This window comes from Aquarana catesbeiana, linkage group LG01, assembly GCF_042186555.1.
Source record: "Aquarana catesbeiana isolate 2022-GZ linkage group LG01, ASM4218655v1, whole genome shotgun sequence".
In the NCBI taxonomy this organism is placed as follows: Eukaryota; Metazoa; Chordata; class Amphibia; order Anura; family Ranidae; genus Aquarana; species Aquarana catesbeiana.
This window is the reverse complement of record NC_133324.1, coordinates 113,154,156-113,171,425: the sequence shown is the minus strand read 5'-3', so window position 1 is coordinate 113,171,425 and position 17,270 is coordinate 113,154,156. Positions and strand designations below refer to the sequence as shown.

General features: G+C 45.1%; 1 protein-coding gene across 4 annotated transcripts in view; it reads left to right on the top strand.

Annotated features, from left to right (window-relative positions):
- The window catches only part of PDE4D (phosphodiesterase 4D), a 1,265,930-nt gene that overhangs the window by 1,127,032 nt on the left and 121,628 nt on the right, over positions 1 to 17,270 (top strand). For all 4 annotated transcript variants that reach the window (XM_073623087.1, XM_073623095.1, XM_073623111.1 and 1 more), the window contains exon 6: positions 4,856 to 4,968. In XM_073623087.1, the coding sequence (XP_073479188.1) occupies positions 4,856 to 4,968 (113 nt within the window). The remainder of the gene's footprint in view (positions 1 to 4,855; positions 4,969 to 17,270) is intronic.

Below are 17,270 nucleotides of genomic sequence, written 5' to 3'. Positions count from 1 at the left end.
AAAACGTCCGTTTTTAAAAGTTTTTTTGCATTGATACATGTCCCCTGGGGCAGGACGCGGGTCCCCAAACCCTTTTTAGGACAATACCATGCAAATTAGCCTTTAAAATGAGCACTTTTGATTTCGAACGTTTGAGTCCCATAGACGTCAATGGGGTTCTAACGTTCATGCGAATGTTCGGTCCGTTCGCAGGTTCTGGTGTGAACCGCATCAGGGGGTGTTTGGCTCATCCCTACCGATTAGTCAAGAATTTAACATATGCAGCCACTAGCATGAATAGAGGACACTGATTCCTTCCTTCAACTGGTTCCCAGTGCTGTTACTGGATAGAGATTCTCACGGGAGGGGGGGGGGAGTGGCGCAGGATCGAACCCGTATATTCACACCATGTAACCAAGAAATGAAAAAAGGTTCCACATAGTGTGATATTTTTGATAAAAAGCGTTTATTAAAATAAGGATTAGGAACACTCACATTTATGTAGAGATAAGAGCGCTTGTAGAAGTACTGTAGAATAACGCAATGACATTGGCGGGGCTCATCCCAAAAAATGTTGAAAAACATTTATCATTTTCCCTCCACTTCACAATTATGTGCCACTTTGTGTTGGTCTATCACATAAAATCCCAATAAAATACATTTACATTTTTGGTTGTAACATGACAAAGTGTGGAACATTTCAAGGGGTATGAATACTTTTACTGTATATGCTCTATTCGGTTAACGTGAAAGACTTTGATAGAAGGGCACAGAGCATGATCAATTATTCCGATTTCAGTGGTATGACCCAGAGGAAAGAAAGGTGACTTCTACCGCCGGGTGTTACGGCATTTTCCTATTTAAAGTGTAACCCCGCCCCAAACGTACGATCTTTATGCAATCAACGTTAGATCTACCAAAACGATGTAATATGAGGACCTGCCTAATCTATCCAGTCAGTTTATATTCAGTCATTTGCATTACATACTTGTTGGTAGATCTAAATGGGATTGCACAATCAGATCGTATCATGTGTGGTCAGCTTTAGACCTTCTTCCGGGTTTCTATTGCTGTGTCCCTGCTGAGAGATTTCCCCTTTACTTCCTTTTCCAGGGACTGCAGTTACTGAGACTGGAAGTAAGGGGATCCCCCTGATACAGAAACCCCCAAAAAAGACTCTAAGGGCCAAGCCATGCCAGCAACATTGTAGCAGAGATCGGTAACAGACAAATCTCTCTATATGTTTCCTTTGATGGTTTGTAGCCTGTTGTAGCTGCTGCTGATATAACTGACTGCAGTGGGGGGGGGGGGGGATTTACTAAAACTGGAGCAGACAGAATGTGGAGCGGTAGTGCATGGCAACCCATCAACTTTCGTCTTCAGCTTATTCACTTAGGCTGCGTTGACACTGAGGAGTTTTTGAAGCACTTTTGCATAAAAAAACAAAATAAAAACGCCAGCATAGCTCAAGAAAAATGCTTCTCTCTAAATTCTATGTATGTGTTTACACTGGTGCGTTGCGCTTGCGGTGTAAAAATCCTGATTGCCACATTTTTGGAGCATGTTTAGTCAGTAGGAAAAAAAACGCATTAAAAGCAATGGAAAATGCGGTAAAAATATGGCAAAAACGCATCATGATGCGCTTTTTGTACGGTTTTGAGTCACCTGTTTTTTTTTTTTTTTTTAAAGTGGTAAAATTTCAGATCAGTGTGAAAATAGCCTTAGGCTAATAGCCTTGTGCGATTTTAGTGGCATGACACATCACACTCCCTGGTTTTCAAGAACAACTGTTCAAATATGTGCGACTTAAAGTAGGTTTCTGCAATACTTTGGTCCGACTTTCATGCGACTTGAGTGCCATAGACTGCGATGTAAACCCTCAAAAGTCGCATGAAAGTAACACCTACTGTAAATGTTATACATGCAATAGTTGTCTCCTATCATTGGTCAAAGTCAAAGTTGCAGCCAAGTCACACCCATCCAAAGTTGCACTCCAAAGTCACAACTTTGAAGTTGCACAAGTGTGAATGAAACCTTAAGCTTTGATAAAGACAGAAGCTGATTGGCCGTCATGCATAGCTGCTGCATTAGATATTGTGAGTAGTTATTGAAGCTGTTTTGATCATCCAAATGCTGCAAAAATGTAAAATTCAGCGTTTGGGTAACACATTTCCTGTAATTTCTGCAATACAGACCAATCATTAAAGTAGAACTAAAGGCGGGTTATAAAGTAAAGGAGGGTTATAACCCTTGTCAAGTTTTTTTTTTTTTTTTTGCCATCTGTGTCCCCATTGATAAGACTTCCCTTCACTTCCTGTCCTATAGCCAAAACATAAAGTGGGTAGAAATCCCTCCAAAGTGAGGGAATCCCCTGTTTGTCACCAGAACCAGTGTCCCAATTGGAATATTTCCCCTCTTACTTTTCTGGGGACAATCCAAAATTACTTTTATCTTGGATGATAACTGTAAACAGGACAAAGAGGATTTATCTCTCCAATGGGGCACAGACAGCAATAAAAACTGTTCTAATCCCTCTGCACTCTATCCAAAACTAAAAGAAAGTTTTGATTTTAGTTTTACTTTAAGCTTTGACAAGAACAAAACCTGGAAGCTGATTGGTTTCTATGCACAGCTGCACCAGATGTTGCACTCTCCAGTTTTAGTAAATCTCCCCTAGTAAGTGTTGTCACCCTGCCTAGGAGATGTATTACTTGGTGAAAAGAAAGTGATAAATCCTAGAAAAATGAAAAAGCTGCCCACACAGTATACAAGCTCTGTACGATCTTCTTTAGCTTCACCAAAACGATGGAATATGGAGAGAAATCTGAACAATGATTTTACTTAGTGTCAGAATGATACAGCTACCTTATTTGAGGATTGCTAAGTTGCCATTTATTACACTTTGTTTTGGGATGAGATACAATGTAGTAAGTGTTGAAACTGAAAAGGGTAAGTTTGGTGCTCAGATTTAATGCAAGGAGAGTCCTGGGGAGGGGTCCTCCTATGTACATGGGGTGCAGTGTAATCAGTGCCCCCATCTCTCTGGCAGGAAAGGCTGGCTATGTCATCTGTATATGATCCATATGTGATCTCCATCTTCTATGTGATTTGTATGTGACTTCTCTATGTGCTTTTTATTTTTATTTCTATGGGATCTCTATATGATCTCCTCTCTATATGATCCCCTCTACCATGATTTCTATAAGACCTCTTCTATGTGCCCCTATGTCATGATCCCTTCTGTATGAGGTGATGTGTGTGATCATCTCTGTGTGATCTGTAGGACCCCCTCTGTATGATCCCCTCTATTTCATCAGTATATGATCTCCCCTGTATGATTTTCTATGTGAACCCCTTTATGTGATCTGTATAGGATCTCTTCCATGTGATCTCTGTATGATTCCCTCTGTATGATCTGCTGTGTATGATTTCCTCCATGTGATCTCTGTATAATCAAATGTGTGTGATCAACTCTGTGTGATCTGTTCATCAGTATATGATCTCCTCTGTATGATTTTCTATGTGAACCCCTCTATGTAATCTGTACGATTCCCTCTGTAAGTGATCTCCTGTATGTGATCTCCATCTGATTGCCTCTATATATGATCTCTTGTATGTGAGCTTTGTATGATTTCCTCCATGTGATCTCTGTATGATCTCCTGTGTATAATCTCCTCTATATGATCTCTTCCATGAGATCTCTGATCCCATCTATATAAACTCCTGTATGTGATCTCTGTATGATCTCAATGTAATCTCCATATAATATCCTCTGTATGATCTCCATCTCTGTATGATCTCCTGTATGTGATCTGTGTGTATGTATGTATGTATGTATATATATATATATATATATATATATATATATATATATATATATATATATATAAAATCCCCTGTATGTGATCTGTATATATATAAAATATATGATATATGATCTCCTGTATGTGATCTGTATATATATATATATATATATGATCTCCTGTATTCCTGTATGTGATCTGTATATGATCTGTATATATATATATATAATATGTGATCTGTATATATATGATCTCCTGTATGTGATCTGTATATATATGATCTCCTGTATGTGATCTGTATATGATCTGTATATATATAATATGTGATCTCCTGTATGTGATCTGTGTATATATATATATATATACAGATCACATACAGGAGATCACATATTATATATATACAGATCATATACAGATCACATACAGGAGATCATATATATATATATATATATATATATATATATATATATATATATATATATACAGATCACATACAGGAGATCATATATATATGTACAGATCACATACAAGAGATTATATATGTATGTGATCTGTATATATATATATGATCCCCTGTATGTGATCTGTGTGTGTATATATATATATATGATCCCCTGTATGTGATCTGTATATATATATATGATCCCCTGTATGTCATGTCATATGTATGATCCCCCCTCCTCCTCCTCTCGGTGATGTCAGTGGTGTCCGCAGTGTGCTCCGCTCCGCGCTCCATGCCGGGATTTCCTGCTCTCCGCTCTCATGTCTTGGTGTCAGTAGGGAGCGGAGGGACGGAGGTTGCTCGGTCGGTGATCGGTGATGAGATCTCCGGACTGGTCCCCGTAGTGTGTTGTCCGTATCCCGGCTATGGCAGGTCCCCCCGGACAGTGTAGAGGAGGTCTCAGTCGGTGGTGACAGTTGATCTCCTGTCCGGTGGTGTAGTATGAGGGATCCCCCATGTATGATCTCTGGGCACATGGCAGTGTACGGCACCATGGACTCCCTGGACTTTGATGTCAGCCCAGTGAAGCGCCTGAAGACTCAGCACCTTCTCCCCATTCATCTCTTCACAGAGGAGGCCTACCACAAGCTGGCCAGTGAGACCCTGGAGGAGCTGGACTGGTGTCTGGACCAGCTGGAGACCCTACAGACCCGACACTCCGTCAGCGAGATGGCCTCCAACAAGGTAACCCGACCTCTGTTCTTCTATATGGACAATACTTCCTTACCTGGGGGCTTGGGGTGAATACCTGAGGGGCCCTGTGCACATCTTGCAATTCTTGGCTCTCTGATATGTTGGGGGGCTCATGCAATGCTTGGCTCTCTGATATGTTGGGGTGTCTTTGCAATGCTTGGCTCTCTGATGTGTTGGGGTGCCCTTGCAATGCTTGGCTTTCATATGTTGGGGTGCCTGGCTCATTGATCTGTTGGGGCACCCTTGCAATGCTTGGCTCTCTGATGTGTTGGGGCGCCCTTTTCAATGCTTGGCTCTCTGACATGTTGGGGTGTCCTTTTCAATGCTTGGCTTTCTGACATGTTGGGGTGTCCTTTTCAATGCTTGGCTCTCTGACATGTTGGGGTGTCCTTTTCAATGCTTGGCTCTCTGACATGTTGGGGTGTCCTTTTCAATGCTTGGCTCTCTGACATGTTGGGGTGTCCTTTTCAATGCTTGGCTCTCTGACATGTTGGGGTGTCCTTTTCAATGCTTGGCTCTCTGACGTGTTGGGGTGTCCTTTTCAATGCTTGGCTCTCTGATGTGTTGGGGGTGCCCTTGCAATGCTTGGCTCTCTGATATGTCGGGGTGTCTTTGCAATCCTTGGCTCTCTGATATGTCGGGGTGTCTTTGAAATGCTTGGCTCTCTGATGTGTTGGGGGTGCCCTTGCAGTGCTTGGCTCTCTGATATGTCGGGGTGTCTTTGCAGTGCTTGGCTCTCTGATGTGTTGGGGGCCCATGCAATGCTTGGCTTTCTGATGTGCTGGGGTGCCTGGCTCATTGATCTGTTGGGGGGCCCTTGCAATGCTTGGCTCTCTGATGTGTTGGGGGCTCATGCAATGCTTGGCTCTCTGATGTGTTGGGGGCTCATGCAATGCTTGGCTCTCTGATGTGTTGGGGGCTCATGCAATGCTTGGCTCTCTGATGTGTTGGGGGCTCATGCAATGCTTGGCTCTCTGATGTGTTGGGGGCTCATGCAATGCTTGGCTCTCTGATGTGTTGGGGTGTCCTTGCAATGCTTGGCTCTCTGATATGTTGGGGTGTCTTTGCAATGCTTGGCTCTCTGATATGTTGGGGTGTCCTTGCAATGCTTGGCTCTCTGATATGTTGGGGTGTCCTTGCAATGCTTGGCTCTCTGATGTGTTGGGGGGCTCATGCAATGCTTGGCTTTCTGATGTGTTGGGGTGCCTGGCTCATTGATCTGTTGGGGTGCCCTTGTAATGCTTGGCTCTCTGCTGTGTTAGCGTATCCTTCCAGTGCTAAACTTTCTGATACGTTGAGGTGTCCTTGCAATGCTTTGCTCTCTGATGTGTTGGGGTGCCATTGCAATGCGTGGCTCTCTGTAGAGTTGGGGTGCCAATGCAATGCATGGCTCTTTGATGTGTTGGGGTGCCCTGCATTGCTGAGCTGTGTTTTGAGAAGTTCAGTGTCAGTGGTGTAATTACAGATTATTTGGGGGGGGGGGGGGGGGGGGGTCACCTCTTGCAAGGAGAACAAGTGGATTTACCCTTTCATGTTTCAGCACAGGGGATAAGAATGCTGTACATGTCAGAGACAACCAGCAGTGTTGCTAAGCATTGCAGTGATGCATTCCAGGCCAGCTATGGACTATGAGGGGTTAAATGTCACCTTGGTGTGAAGAGGTTAAATGTCTGTCATTAAGAAATGTGTTGCGGAGTGAGTCTCTGGGGCATTATGTGATACCCAGTCTCTGAAAAGTAAATTCTTTAATGACATCTTCCCTGGATCTGTCAGTTCTGTACCCTGAGGATGCACTTACATTTTTACCATAGAAGTGTCAATGTCATTGTCATCCATGGCATGTAATTGCTGGATTTCCAGGTGACAGTACAGGTGTTGTATGTGATGTAAATGTGACGACTGGCAGTTTTCAGCAATGCTGCCTGATTCTGGGGGTGCCAGTGAACGTTGGGCTCAATGTTGTGACTGTGAGTCATGCAGCTGGTTAGAATTCCCCTCACACAGGCATGATGTGTCTGTATCATGGGGAGGAACATGGATGCTCATTTCGGAGTTGGCTGGGATGGAAGGCCAGCATGGCGTATGAAGTGCTTACACAGGTTGCAGTGTATGGCTGTGTGCTGCTGATCTGGTCATTGCTGATGATCTGCTCTCGCCAGGGCTTGAAGATCGTATGCAATATATACTTTTTGACCCTTTTGTAATGAACGAGTGCATTATAGAAAAGACGACACATTGTAAAGACTGCTCGGTGATGTAGAAGTTGCCTTTTACATTGGGAATGTTTGGCTTCCACACTTGCTTCTTCCAGCTCCCTACATGTGCCTCACATGAAATATTCAATGTGTGTTATCTGTCATCCGCAAGTACAGAAAGATGGAGGAAGGCATTATTTCTCCTATTCGGGAAATAATAGAAATATCTCTATATACTGTGTATATACATACTTGATCACAAGCATGTCTCCTGCAGTGGCCAGTGGAGAACTGCTAGACAAGTTAATATTAATGCATAATGAATGCAAGATTTATTATGCCAATTATAGAATTAACCCTTATCTGATAGACCTCGGAGTTACACTATATTACCTAAAGTATTGGGATGCCTGCCTTTACACACACATGAAATTTAATGGCATTCCAGTCTTAGTCCGTAGGGTTCAATATTGAGTTGGCCCACCCTTTGCAGCTACAACAGCTTCAACTCTTCTGGGAAGGCTGTCCACAAGGTTTAGGAGTGTGTCTATGGGAATGTTTGACCATTCTTCCAGAAGCCCATTTGTGAGGTCAGGCACTGATGTTGGACAAGAAGGCCTGGCTTGCAGTCTCTGCTCTAATTCACCCCAAAGGTGTTCTATGGGGTTGAGGTCTGTGAAGGCCAGTCAAGTTCCTCCACCCCAAACTCGCTCGTCCATGTCTTTATGGACCTTGCTTTGTGCACTGGCCCAAAACATTTGGTGGAGGGGGGGCTATGATGTAGGGTTGTTGTTCAGGGGTTGGGATTGGCCTCTTAGTTCCCCTGAGGGGAACTATTAAGGCGTCAGCATACTAAGACATTTTGGACAATTTCGTGTTCCCAACTTTGTGGGAACAGTTTGTAGATGGCCCCTTCCTCTTCCAACATGACTGCTCACCAGTGCACAAAGCAAGGTCCATAAAGACATGGATTAGCAAGTCTGGGGTGGAGGAACTTGACTGACCTGCACAGAGTCCTGACCTCAATCCGATTGAACACCTTTGGGATGAATTAGAGCAGAGCCTGTGAGTCATGCCTTCTCGTCCACATCAGTGCCTGACCTCACAAAGGCTCTGCTAGAAGAATAGTCAAACATTCCCATAGACACACTCCTAAACCTTGTGTACAGCCTTCCCAGAAGAGTTGAAGCTGTTATAGCTGCAAAGGGTGGGCCAACTCAATATTGAACCCTACGGACTAAGACTGGGATGCCATTAAAGTTCTTGTGCATGTAAAGGCAGGTGTCCTGAAACTTTTGGTAATATAGTGTATCTTGAGATCCATATTATAATCCCCTATTTTTTAATATAAATGACATTTCTACTTGTTTCCAGACTAGTAGCTAAGCATTGATAACATCAGCCTGGGACTAGCATGCTAGATCTTGTGGCATCTACCTGAAGATCGGTGTCAGAGAATATTTGCCTGTAGATGTTCTATCCAGGGGACTGATTGGCCCCAATGGGCTTTTTTTAATTGGATTGAATTATTTAGTCCCCAAAATGGTGTGAGACTCGCAGTATTGCCAGTGTGTATGACTAGTATTTGATAAAGTGCTTATCAGCGCTTGAATGACGGTCATTATCACGCACATCTTCACTCCAGCACTGGCCGTGCCATCCTAGTAACCATTATCCAGAGAAAACCAAACCAAATGATAACTTTTTCCCCAAAACCATATAGCTGACATCACAGCTTGCCTATAGGAATCCCAATGCTATGTGAATAAGCAGGTTTAAGAACAATGAATATATGGGAGAAAGTGAAAAGAGCAAACCCAATAAACCTAAACCCAATAAACCTATAAAAAGTCTCAATAAAATAATCAACATGAATTTATTAATACCTGAAGGATACTAACTTGTTTATGCTCTTTATCACGTGGCTTGTTGCTCCACATTATTAGGTGGAATTAGCCACCAATATTACATTTTGTTTTTTTTTTTTGTTTTTCATGGCGTTACTAGATAGGAAACATATGGAGAAAGTAAAGTTTCATTTGCTAGATAGCAGCAGGATAGGCTTTTCTGAAGAGATGAGTTTTTTGGAATCACCTAAAGGCAGTCGGTGTGGGGAATAGCCAGACAGATTGGGGTAGGGAGTTCCAGAGGACAGGAGAGGTCCTGGAGATGAAGCAGGGGAGGAAGAGACGAGGGAGATAAGAGTCGCAGATCATGTTTTTGTGTGTTATCATTCCCAGCTAAAGCAGCTTAAGTATTAATATCCTTAATTGTCATAATCTACTTACACTTTCATTCATTTATGATCTATTACGATATGGGATTAATTTACAAGCCCATTAATAAATGGCAGTCTACAGCTCTCTAATGACCCCTGACGTGGATACTGACATTTTTTGCATTTCCTAAATGTAAATATCACAAAACCAATGCACAAGAAATGTGTTTGTTTACATCATAATACCTATAAATCAATCAGCGCAATCCAACAAACAAAAATTCATATGTGCAAAAAATTAAAAATTCACCTAGTTGCTGCTATCACTGAACAAGCGTTTTCACTCAACTTATTAAAATTATAAATAAAACAGTGCTGTGCTACCAGTATATACAGTGTCTCACAAAAGTGAGTACACCCCTCACATTTTTGTAAATATTTTATTCTATCTTTTCATGTGACAACACTGAAGAAATGACACTTTGCTACAATGTAAAGTAGTGAGTGTAAAGCTTGTATAACAGTATAAATTTGATGTCCCCTCAAAATAACTCAACAAACAACCAGTAGTGTCTAAACCGCTGGCAACAAAAGCGAGTACACCCCTGAGTAAAAATGTCCAAATTGGCCCCAAAGTGTCTATTTTGTGTGGCCACCATTATTTTCCAGCACTGCCTTAACCCTCTTGGGCACGGAGTTCACCAGAGCTTCACAGGTTGCCACTGGAGTCCTCTTCAACTCCTCCATGAGGACATCACAGAGCTGGTGGATGTTAGAGACCTTGTGCTCCTCCACCTTCCGTTTGAGGATGCCCCACAGATGCTCAATAGGGTTTAATCTGGAGACATGCTTGGCCAGTCCACCACTTTTACCCTCAGCTTCTTTAGAAAGGCAGTGGTTGTCTTGGAGGTGTGTTTGGGGTCGTTATCATGTTGGAATACTGCCCTGCGGCCCAGTCTCCGAAGGGAGGGGATCATGCTCTGCTTCAGTATGTCACAGTACATGTCGGCATTCATGGTTCCCTCAATGAACTGTAGCTCCCCAGTGCCGGCAGCACTCATGCAGCCCCAGACCATGACACTCCCACCACCATGCTTGACTGTAAGCAAGACACACTTGTCTCTGTACTCCTCACCTGGTTTCCGCCACACACGCTTGACATCATCTGAACCAAATAAGTTTATCTTGGTCTCATCAGACCACAGGACATGGTTCCAGTAATCCATGTCCTTAGTCTGCTTGTCTTCAGCAAACTGCGGGCTTTCTTGTGCATCATCTTTAGAAGAGGCTTCCTTCTGGGACGACAGCCATGCAGACCAATTTGATGCAGTGTACGGCGTATGGTCTGAGCATTGACAGGCTGACCCCCCCCCCAACCTCTGCAGCAATGCTGACAGCACTCGCACGTCTATTCCCCAAAGACAACCTCTGGATATGACGCTGAGCACGTGCACTCAACTTCTTTGGTCGACCATGGCGAGGACTGTTCCGAGTGGAACCTGTCCTGTTGAACCATTGTATGGTCTTGGCCACCGTGCTGCAGCTCAGTTTCAGGGTATTGGCAATCTTCTTATAGCCTAGGCCATCTTTATGTAGAGCAACAATTCTTTTTTTTCATATCCTCAGAGAGTTCTTTGCCATGAGGTGCCATGTTGAACTTCCAGTGACCTATATGAGAGAGTCAGAGCGATAACACCAAATTTAACACACCTGCTCCCCATTCATACCTGAGACCTTGTAACACTAACAACTCGCATGACATCGGGGAGGGAAAATGGCTAATTGGGCCCAATTTGGACATTTTCACTTAGGGGTGTACTCACTTTTGTTAATAATGGCTGTGTGTTGAGTTATATTGAGGGGACAGCAAATTTACACTGTTATACAAGCTGTACACTCACTACTTTACATTGTAGTAAAGTGTAATATCTTCTGTGTTGTCACATGAAAAGATATAATAAAATACTGTATTTACAGAAATGTGAGGGGTGTACTCACTTTTGTGAGATACTGTACCTAAAATAATCCTAGAGACCTAGTGATAATCACAAACATGCAAAAAACATAAGACTTTTATTATAAGCAGAGGGAGACACAGCATAGGTGGACAGCAAGATGGCACATCACGTGATCACTTTGTATAAAGAAATAATAAACATGGGAATATGAAGTGGATACCAGATTGTGCTACATTATCATGTGAAGTCCATGGAAGTAAGTCAATGTAGGTGATTGTCATATCAGGAAAGTAGTATTTCAGTCCATTGTGAGTGTTAACCCCACATCCATAGCCACATATCAAGACAGATGGTAATCCCAGTGCTGGTGTCATCTGGGAAGTCCATAAAGGATAAACAGAAGTTAAAATGTGTGTTCAGTCCAATGCTTGTTAACAGCAATGATGTGCTTTGACCCCATCACCAATCAGAAATCATCTTTTGCCAGCTTAATATAGTTAGGCTACCAACATATTTATTTTGATTGGCTGCCATTGATTGTAGCACTCTACTAATGGTATAGCCCAGTGGTCTCCAAACTGTGGCCCTTTGCTTGCCTTTAATAGGCCCTTGGGGCACTTTTCCTCCCACTGATGCAAGACACTATTCCTCCCACTGACACCAACAATGGGGTAAAATTCCTGTTACTGACATCAACAACAGGGCACTATGTCACGTTGACACCAGCGATGGTGCGCTATTCCTCCCACTGACACCAGCGATGGTGCGCTATTCCTCCCACTGACACCAGCGATGGTGCGCTATTCCTCCCACTGACACCAGCGATGGTGCGCTATTCCTCCCACTGACACCAGCGATGGTGCGCTATTCCTCCCACTGACACCAGCGATGGTGCGCTATTCCTCCCACTGACACCAGCGATGGTGCGCTATTCCTCCCACTGACACCAGCGATGGTGCGCTATTCCTCCCACTGACACCAGCGATGGTGCGCTATTCCTCCCACTGACACCAGCGATGGTGCGCTATTCCTCCCACTGACACCAGCGATGGTGCGCTATTCCTCCCACTGACACCAGCGATGGTGCGCTATTCCTCCCACTGACACCAGCGATGGTGCGCTATTCCTCCCACTGACACCAGCGATGGTGCGCTATTCCTCCCACTGACACCAGCGATGGTGCGCTATTCCTCCCACTGACACCAGCGATGGTGCGCTATTCCTCCCACTGACACCAGCGATGGTGCGCTATTCCTCCCACTGACACCAGCGATGGTGCGCTATTCCTCCCACTGACACCAGCGATGGTGCGCTATTCCTCCCACTGACACCAGCGATGGTGCGCTATTCCTCCCACTGACACCAGCGATGGTGCGCTATTCCTCCCACTGACACCAGCGATGGTGCGCTATTCCTCCCACTGACACCAGCGATGGTGCGCTATTCCTCCCACTGACACCAGCGATGGTGCGCTATTCCTCCTGCAGACACTGACGCTGGTGCGCTATTCCTCCTGCAGACACTGACGCACTATTCCTCCCGCAGACACTGACGCCGGTGCACTATTCCTCCCGCAGACACTGACGCCGGTGCACTATTCCTCCCGCAGACACTGACGCCGGTGCACTATTCCTCCCGCAGACACTGACGCCGGTGCACTATTCCTCCCGCAGACACTGACGCCGGTGCACTATTCCTCCCGCAGACACTGACGCCGGTGCACTATTCCTCCCGCAGACACTGACGCCGGTGCACTATTCCTCCCGCAGACACTGACGCCGGTGCACTATTCCTCCCGCAGACACTGACGCCGGTGCACTATTCCTCCCGCAGACACTGACGCCGGTGCACTATTCCTCCCGCAGACACTGACGCCGGTGCACTATTCCTCCCGCAGACACTGACGCCGGTGCACTATTCCTCCCGCAGACACTGACGCCGGTGCACTATTCCTCCCGCTGACACTGACGCCGGTGCACTATTCCTCCCGCTGACACTGACGCCGGTGCACTATTCCTCCCGCTGACACTGACGATGGTGCACTATTCCTCCCGCTGACACTGACGATGGTGCACTATTCCTCCCGCTGACACTGACGCCGGTGCACTATTCCTCCCGCTGACACTGACGCCGGTGCACTATTCCTCCCGCTGACACTGACGCCGGTGCACTATTCCTCCCGCTGACACTGACGCCGGTGCACTATTCCTCCCGCTGACACTGACGCCGGTGCACTATTCCTCCCGCTGACACTGACGCCGGTGCACTATTCCTCCCGCTGACACTGACGCCGGTGCACTATTCCTCCCGCAGACACTGACGCCGGTGCACTATTCCTCCCGCAGACACTGACGCCGGTGCACTATTCCTCCCGCAGACACTGACGCCGGTGCACTATTCCTCCCGCAGACACTGACGCCGGTGCACTATTCCTCCCGCAGACACTGACGCCGGTGCACTATTCCTCCCGCAGACACTGACGCCGGTGCACTATTCCTCCCGCAGACACTGACGCCGGTGCACTATTCCTCCCGCAGACACTGACGCCGGTGCACTATTCCTCCCGCAGACACTGACGCCGGTGCACTATTCCTCCCGCAGACACTGACGCCGGTGCACTATTCCTCCCGCAGACACTGACGCCGGTGCACTATTCCTCCCGCAGACACTGACGCCGGTGCACTATTCCTCCCGCAGACACTGACGCCGGTGCACTATTCCTCCCGCAGACACTGACGCCGGTGCACTATTCCTCCCGCAGACACTGACGCCGGTGCACTATTCCTCCCGCAGACACTGACGCCGGTGCACTATTCCTCCCGCAGACACTGACGCCGGTGCACTATTCCTCCCGCAGACACTGACGCCGGTGCACTATTCCTCCCGCAGACACTGACGCCGGTGCACTATTCCTCCCGCAGACACTGACGCCGGTGCACTATTCCTCCCGCTGACACTGACGCCGGTGCACTATTCCTCCCGCTGACACTGACGATGGGTGTCAGTGGAAGGAATTCCTCCCCCTAGTGCCAAGGATGTACTATTTACTCCCACTGTAGCCAAGACAATTTCTACTCCCAATGGCCACAGTCTGGCCCCCTCAAGTCTGAAGGACAGTAAACTAGCCCTTTGTTTAGAAAGTTTGGAGACCCGTGGTATCACCAAAGAGCGTTGCGTGCATTAATTCACTGCAGCCAATCACAGATATCTTCTGCTGGTATTGGCACACCTAAAATCTCTGTTATTTGTGGAAATATGTCCTCCAAGATCTTGAATGTGCAAGTCAGCTATTCTGACTCCAACAAGTCTCCCTTATATAAAGAAATAGAGAGATGTTACGTTGCACAGATCTATGTGACAGGTGGCTACAGTCCCACTTTTATTATTTCACAGGAATTTTATAGCGCCTACAGTTTGCACAGTACATTGTAAGCAGATTGTCTGCCTTTATTTTGCAATCTAAAGGAAGCAGCAAGTGATAAAAAAAAGGTGTGGGAATGAGCTGATGGAGAAAGCGTTGTTTCATTTGCTAGGTAGAAGCGGGATAGGCTTTTCTGAAAAGAGGAGTTTTCAGGGATCACCTAAAGACAGTGTGGGAGATAGCCGGATAGATCAGGTTATGGAGTTCCAGAGGACTGGAGAGGCTCAAGAGAAGTCCTGGAGTTGACGCTTGGGAGGAAGAGACGAGGGAGCTAGACGGTCACATATCAGAGGCTCCTGTACCTAGTCGTAATGTTTTACTTGAAGTTCAGGTTATTGGTAAATTGTGCGGATATAATGGTTAGCATAGTTGTGCTTTCTGGATAACGTAAGCATTTCACTTGTTTTTTGGCATTTCTCTTACAATAACTCCTAATATTACTTTTTTATGAAATAGAATATATAAAGATGCTGTACAAATGTGCTGTCAGGCTAGTAATCATTTTATATATATATATATATATTACAGTATCTCACAAAAGTAAGTACACCCCTCACATTTTTGAAAATATTTTATACTATCTTTTCATGTGACAACACTAAAGAAATGACACTTTGCTACAATGTAAAGTAGTGAGTGTACAGCTTGTATAACAGTGTAAATTTGCTGTCCCCTCAAAATAACTCAACACACAGCCATTAATGTCTAAACCGCTGGCAACAAAAGTGAGTACACCCCTAAGTGAAAATGTCCAAATTAGGCCCAAAGTGTCAATATTTTATGTGGCCACCATAATTTTCCAGCACTGCCTTAGCCCTCTTGGGCATGGAGTTGACCAGAGCTTCACAGGTTACCAATGGAGTCCTCTTCCACTCCTCCATGACGACATCACAAAGCTGGTGGATGTTAGAGACCTTGCGCTCTTCCACCTTCCGTTTGATGATGCCCCACAGATGCTCAATAGGGTTTAGGTCTGGAGACATGCTTGGCCAGTCCACCACCGTTCCCCCAGCTTCTTTAGCAAAGCAGTGGTCGTCTTGGAGGTGTTCATGCTCTGCTTCAGTATGTCACAGTACATGTTGGCATTCATGGTTCCCTCAATGAACTGTAGCTCCCCAGTGCCAGCAGCACTTATGCAGCCCCAGACAATGATACTCCTACCACCATGCTTGACTGTAGGCAAGACACACTTGTCTTTGTACTCCTCACCTGGTTGCCGCCACACATGTTTGACATCATCTGAACCAAATAAGTTCATCTTGGTCTCATTAGACCACAGGACATGGTTCCAGTAATCAATGTCCTTAGTCTGCTTGTCTTCAGCAAACTGTTTGCGGGCTTTCTTGTGCATCATCTTTAGAAGAGGCTTACTTATGGGACAACAGCCATGCAGACCGATTTGATGCAGTGTACGGCGTATGGTTTGTGCACTGACAGGCTGACCTCCCACACCCCTTCAACCTCTGCAGCAATGTTGGCAGCTCTCATAAGTCTATTTCCTAAAGACAACCTCTGGATATGACGTTGAGCACGTGCACTCAACTTCTTTGGTCGACCATGGCAAGGCCTGTTCTGAGTGGAACCTGTCCTGTTAAACCGCTGTATGGTCTTGGCCACCGTGCTGAAGCTCAGTTTCAGGGTCTTGGCAATCTTATTATAGCCTAGGCCATCTTTATGTAGGGCAACAATTCTTTTTTCCAGATCCTCAGAGAGTTTTTTGCCATGAGGTGCCATGTTGAACTTCCAGTGACCAGTATGAAAGAGTGAGAGCGATAACACCAAATGTAACACACCTGCTCCCCTTTGAAACCTGAGACCTTGTAACACTAACGAGTCACATGACATCGGGGAGGAAAAATGGCTAATTGGGCCCAATTTGGACATTTTCACTGAAGGGTGTACTCACTTTTGTTGCCAGCAGTTTAAACATTTAAAATATATATATATATATATATATATATATATATATATATATATATATATATATATAAACATTGTAAAAAATTTTTTGCCAGGCGGAATCCTATCTTCATCCAGATCAGTTTTGTATTGTACATAATGGTTACTTGTTGTCAGATGTTTGGTTTTGTTCTGTGGACTGTTAGTGCAGAAAGTAGAACACATTTGTGACTTATTCTACATCTAAGCTGATTACACTTCATCTCCCATTATAGTTTTAAAGCATCCCTAAGCCTTACATATGCTTCGGGTAATGGTTGCAGCAACATCATTAGGCTTTTCTAAGAATCGGGATTTGAATGCGCACATTTAATATCTGGGTCGCTTTGAAAAAAGACATAATTGCGTTTTACCTATTGGTGTGTGATTGCTCTGGCAATGAAACAGTGGAAGTTGTGTGTGAACTTGTCAGTAAGGCCCTAAAAAAACATGGCGATTTACTTAATCTTAGCTTGTAAATGCTGGTCTAAAGAGCATCAGCTTCAAATGACTTTATCAAAGCCCCTAATTCACCCTTCAGCATCGGTCAGATCTTAAAGTGA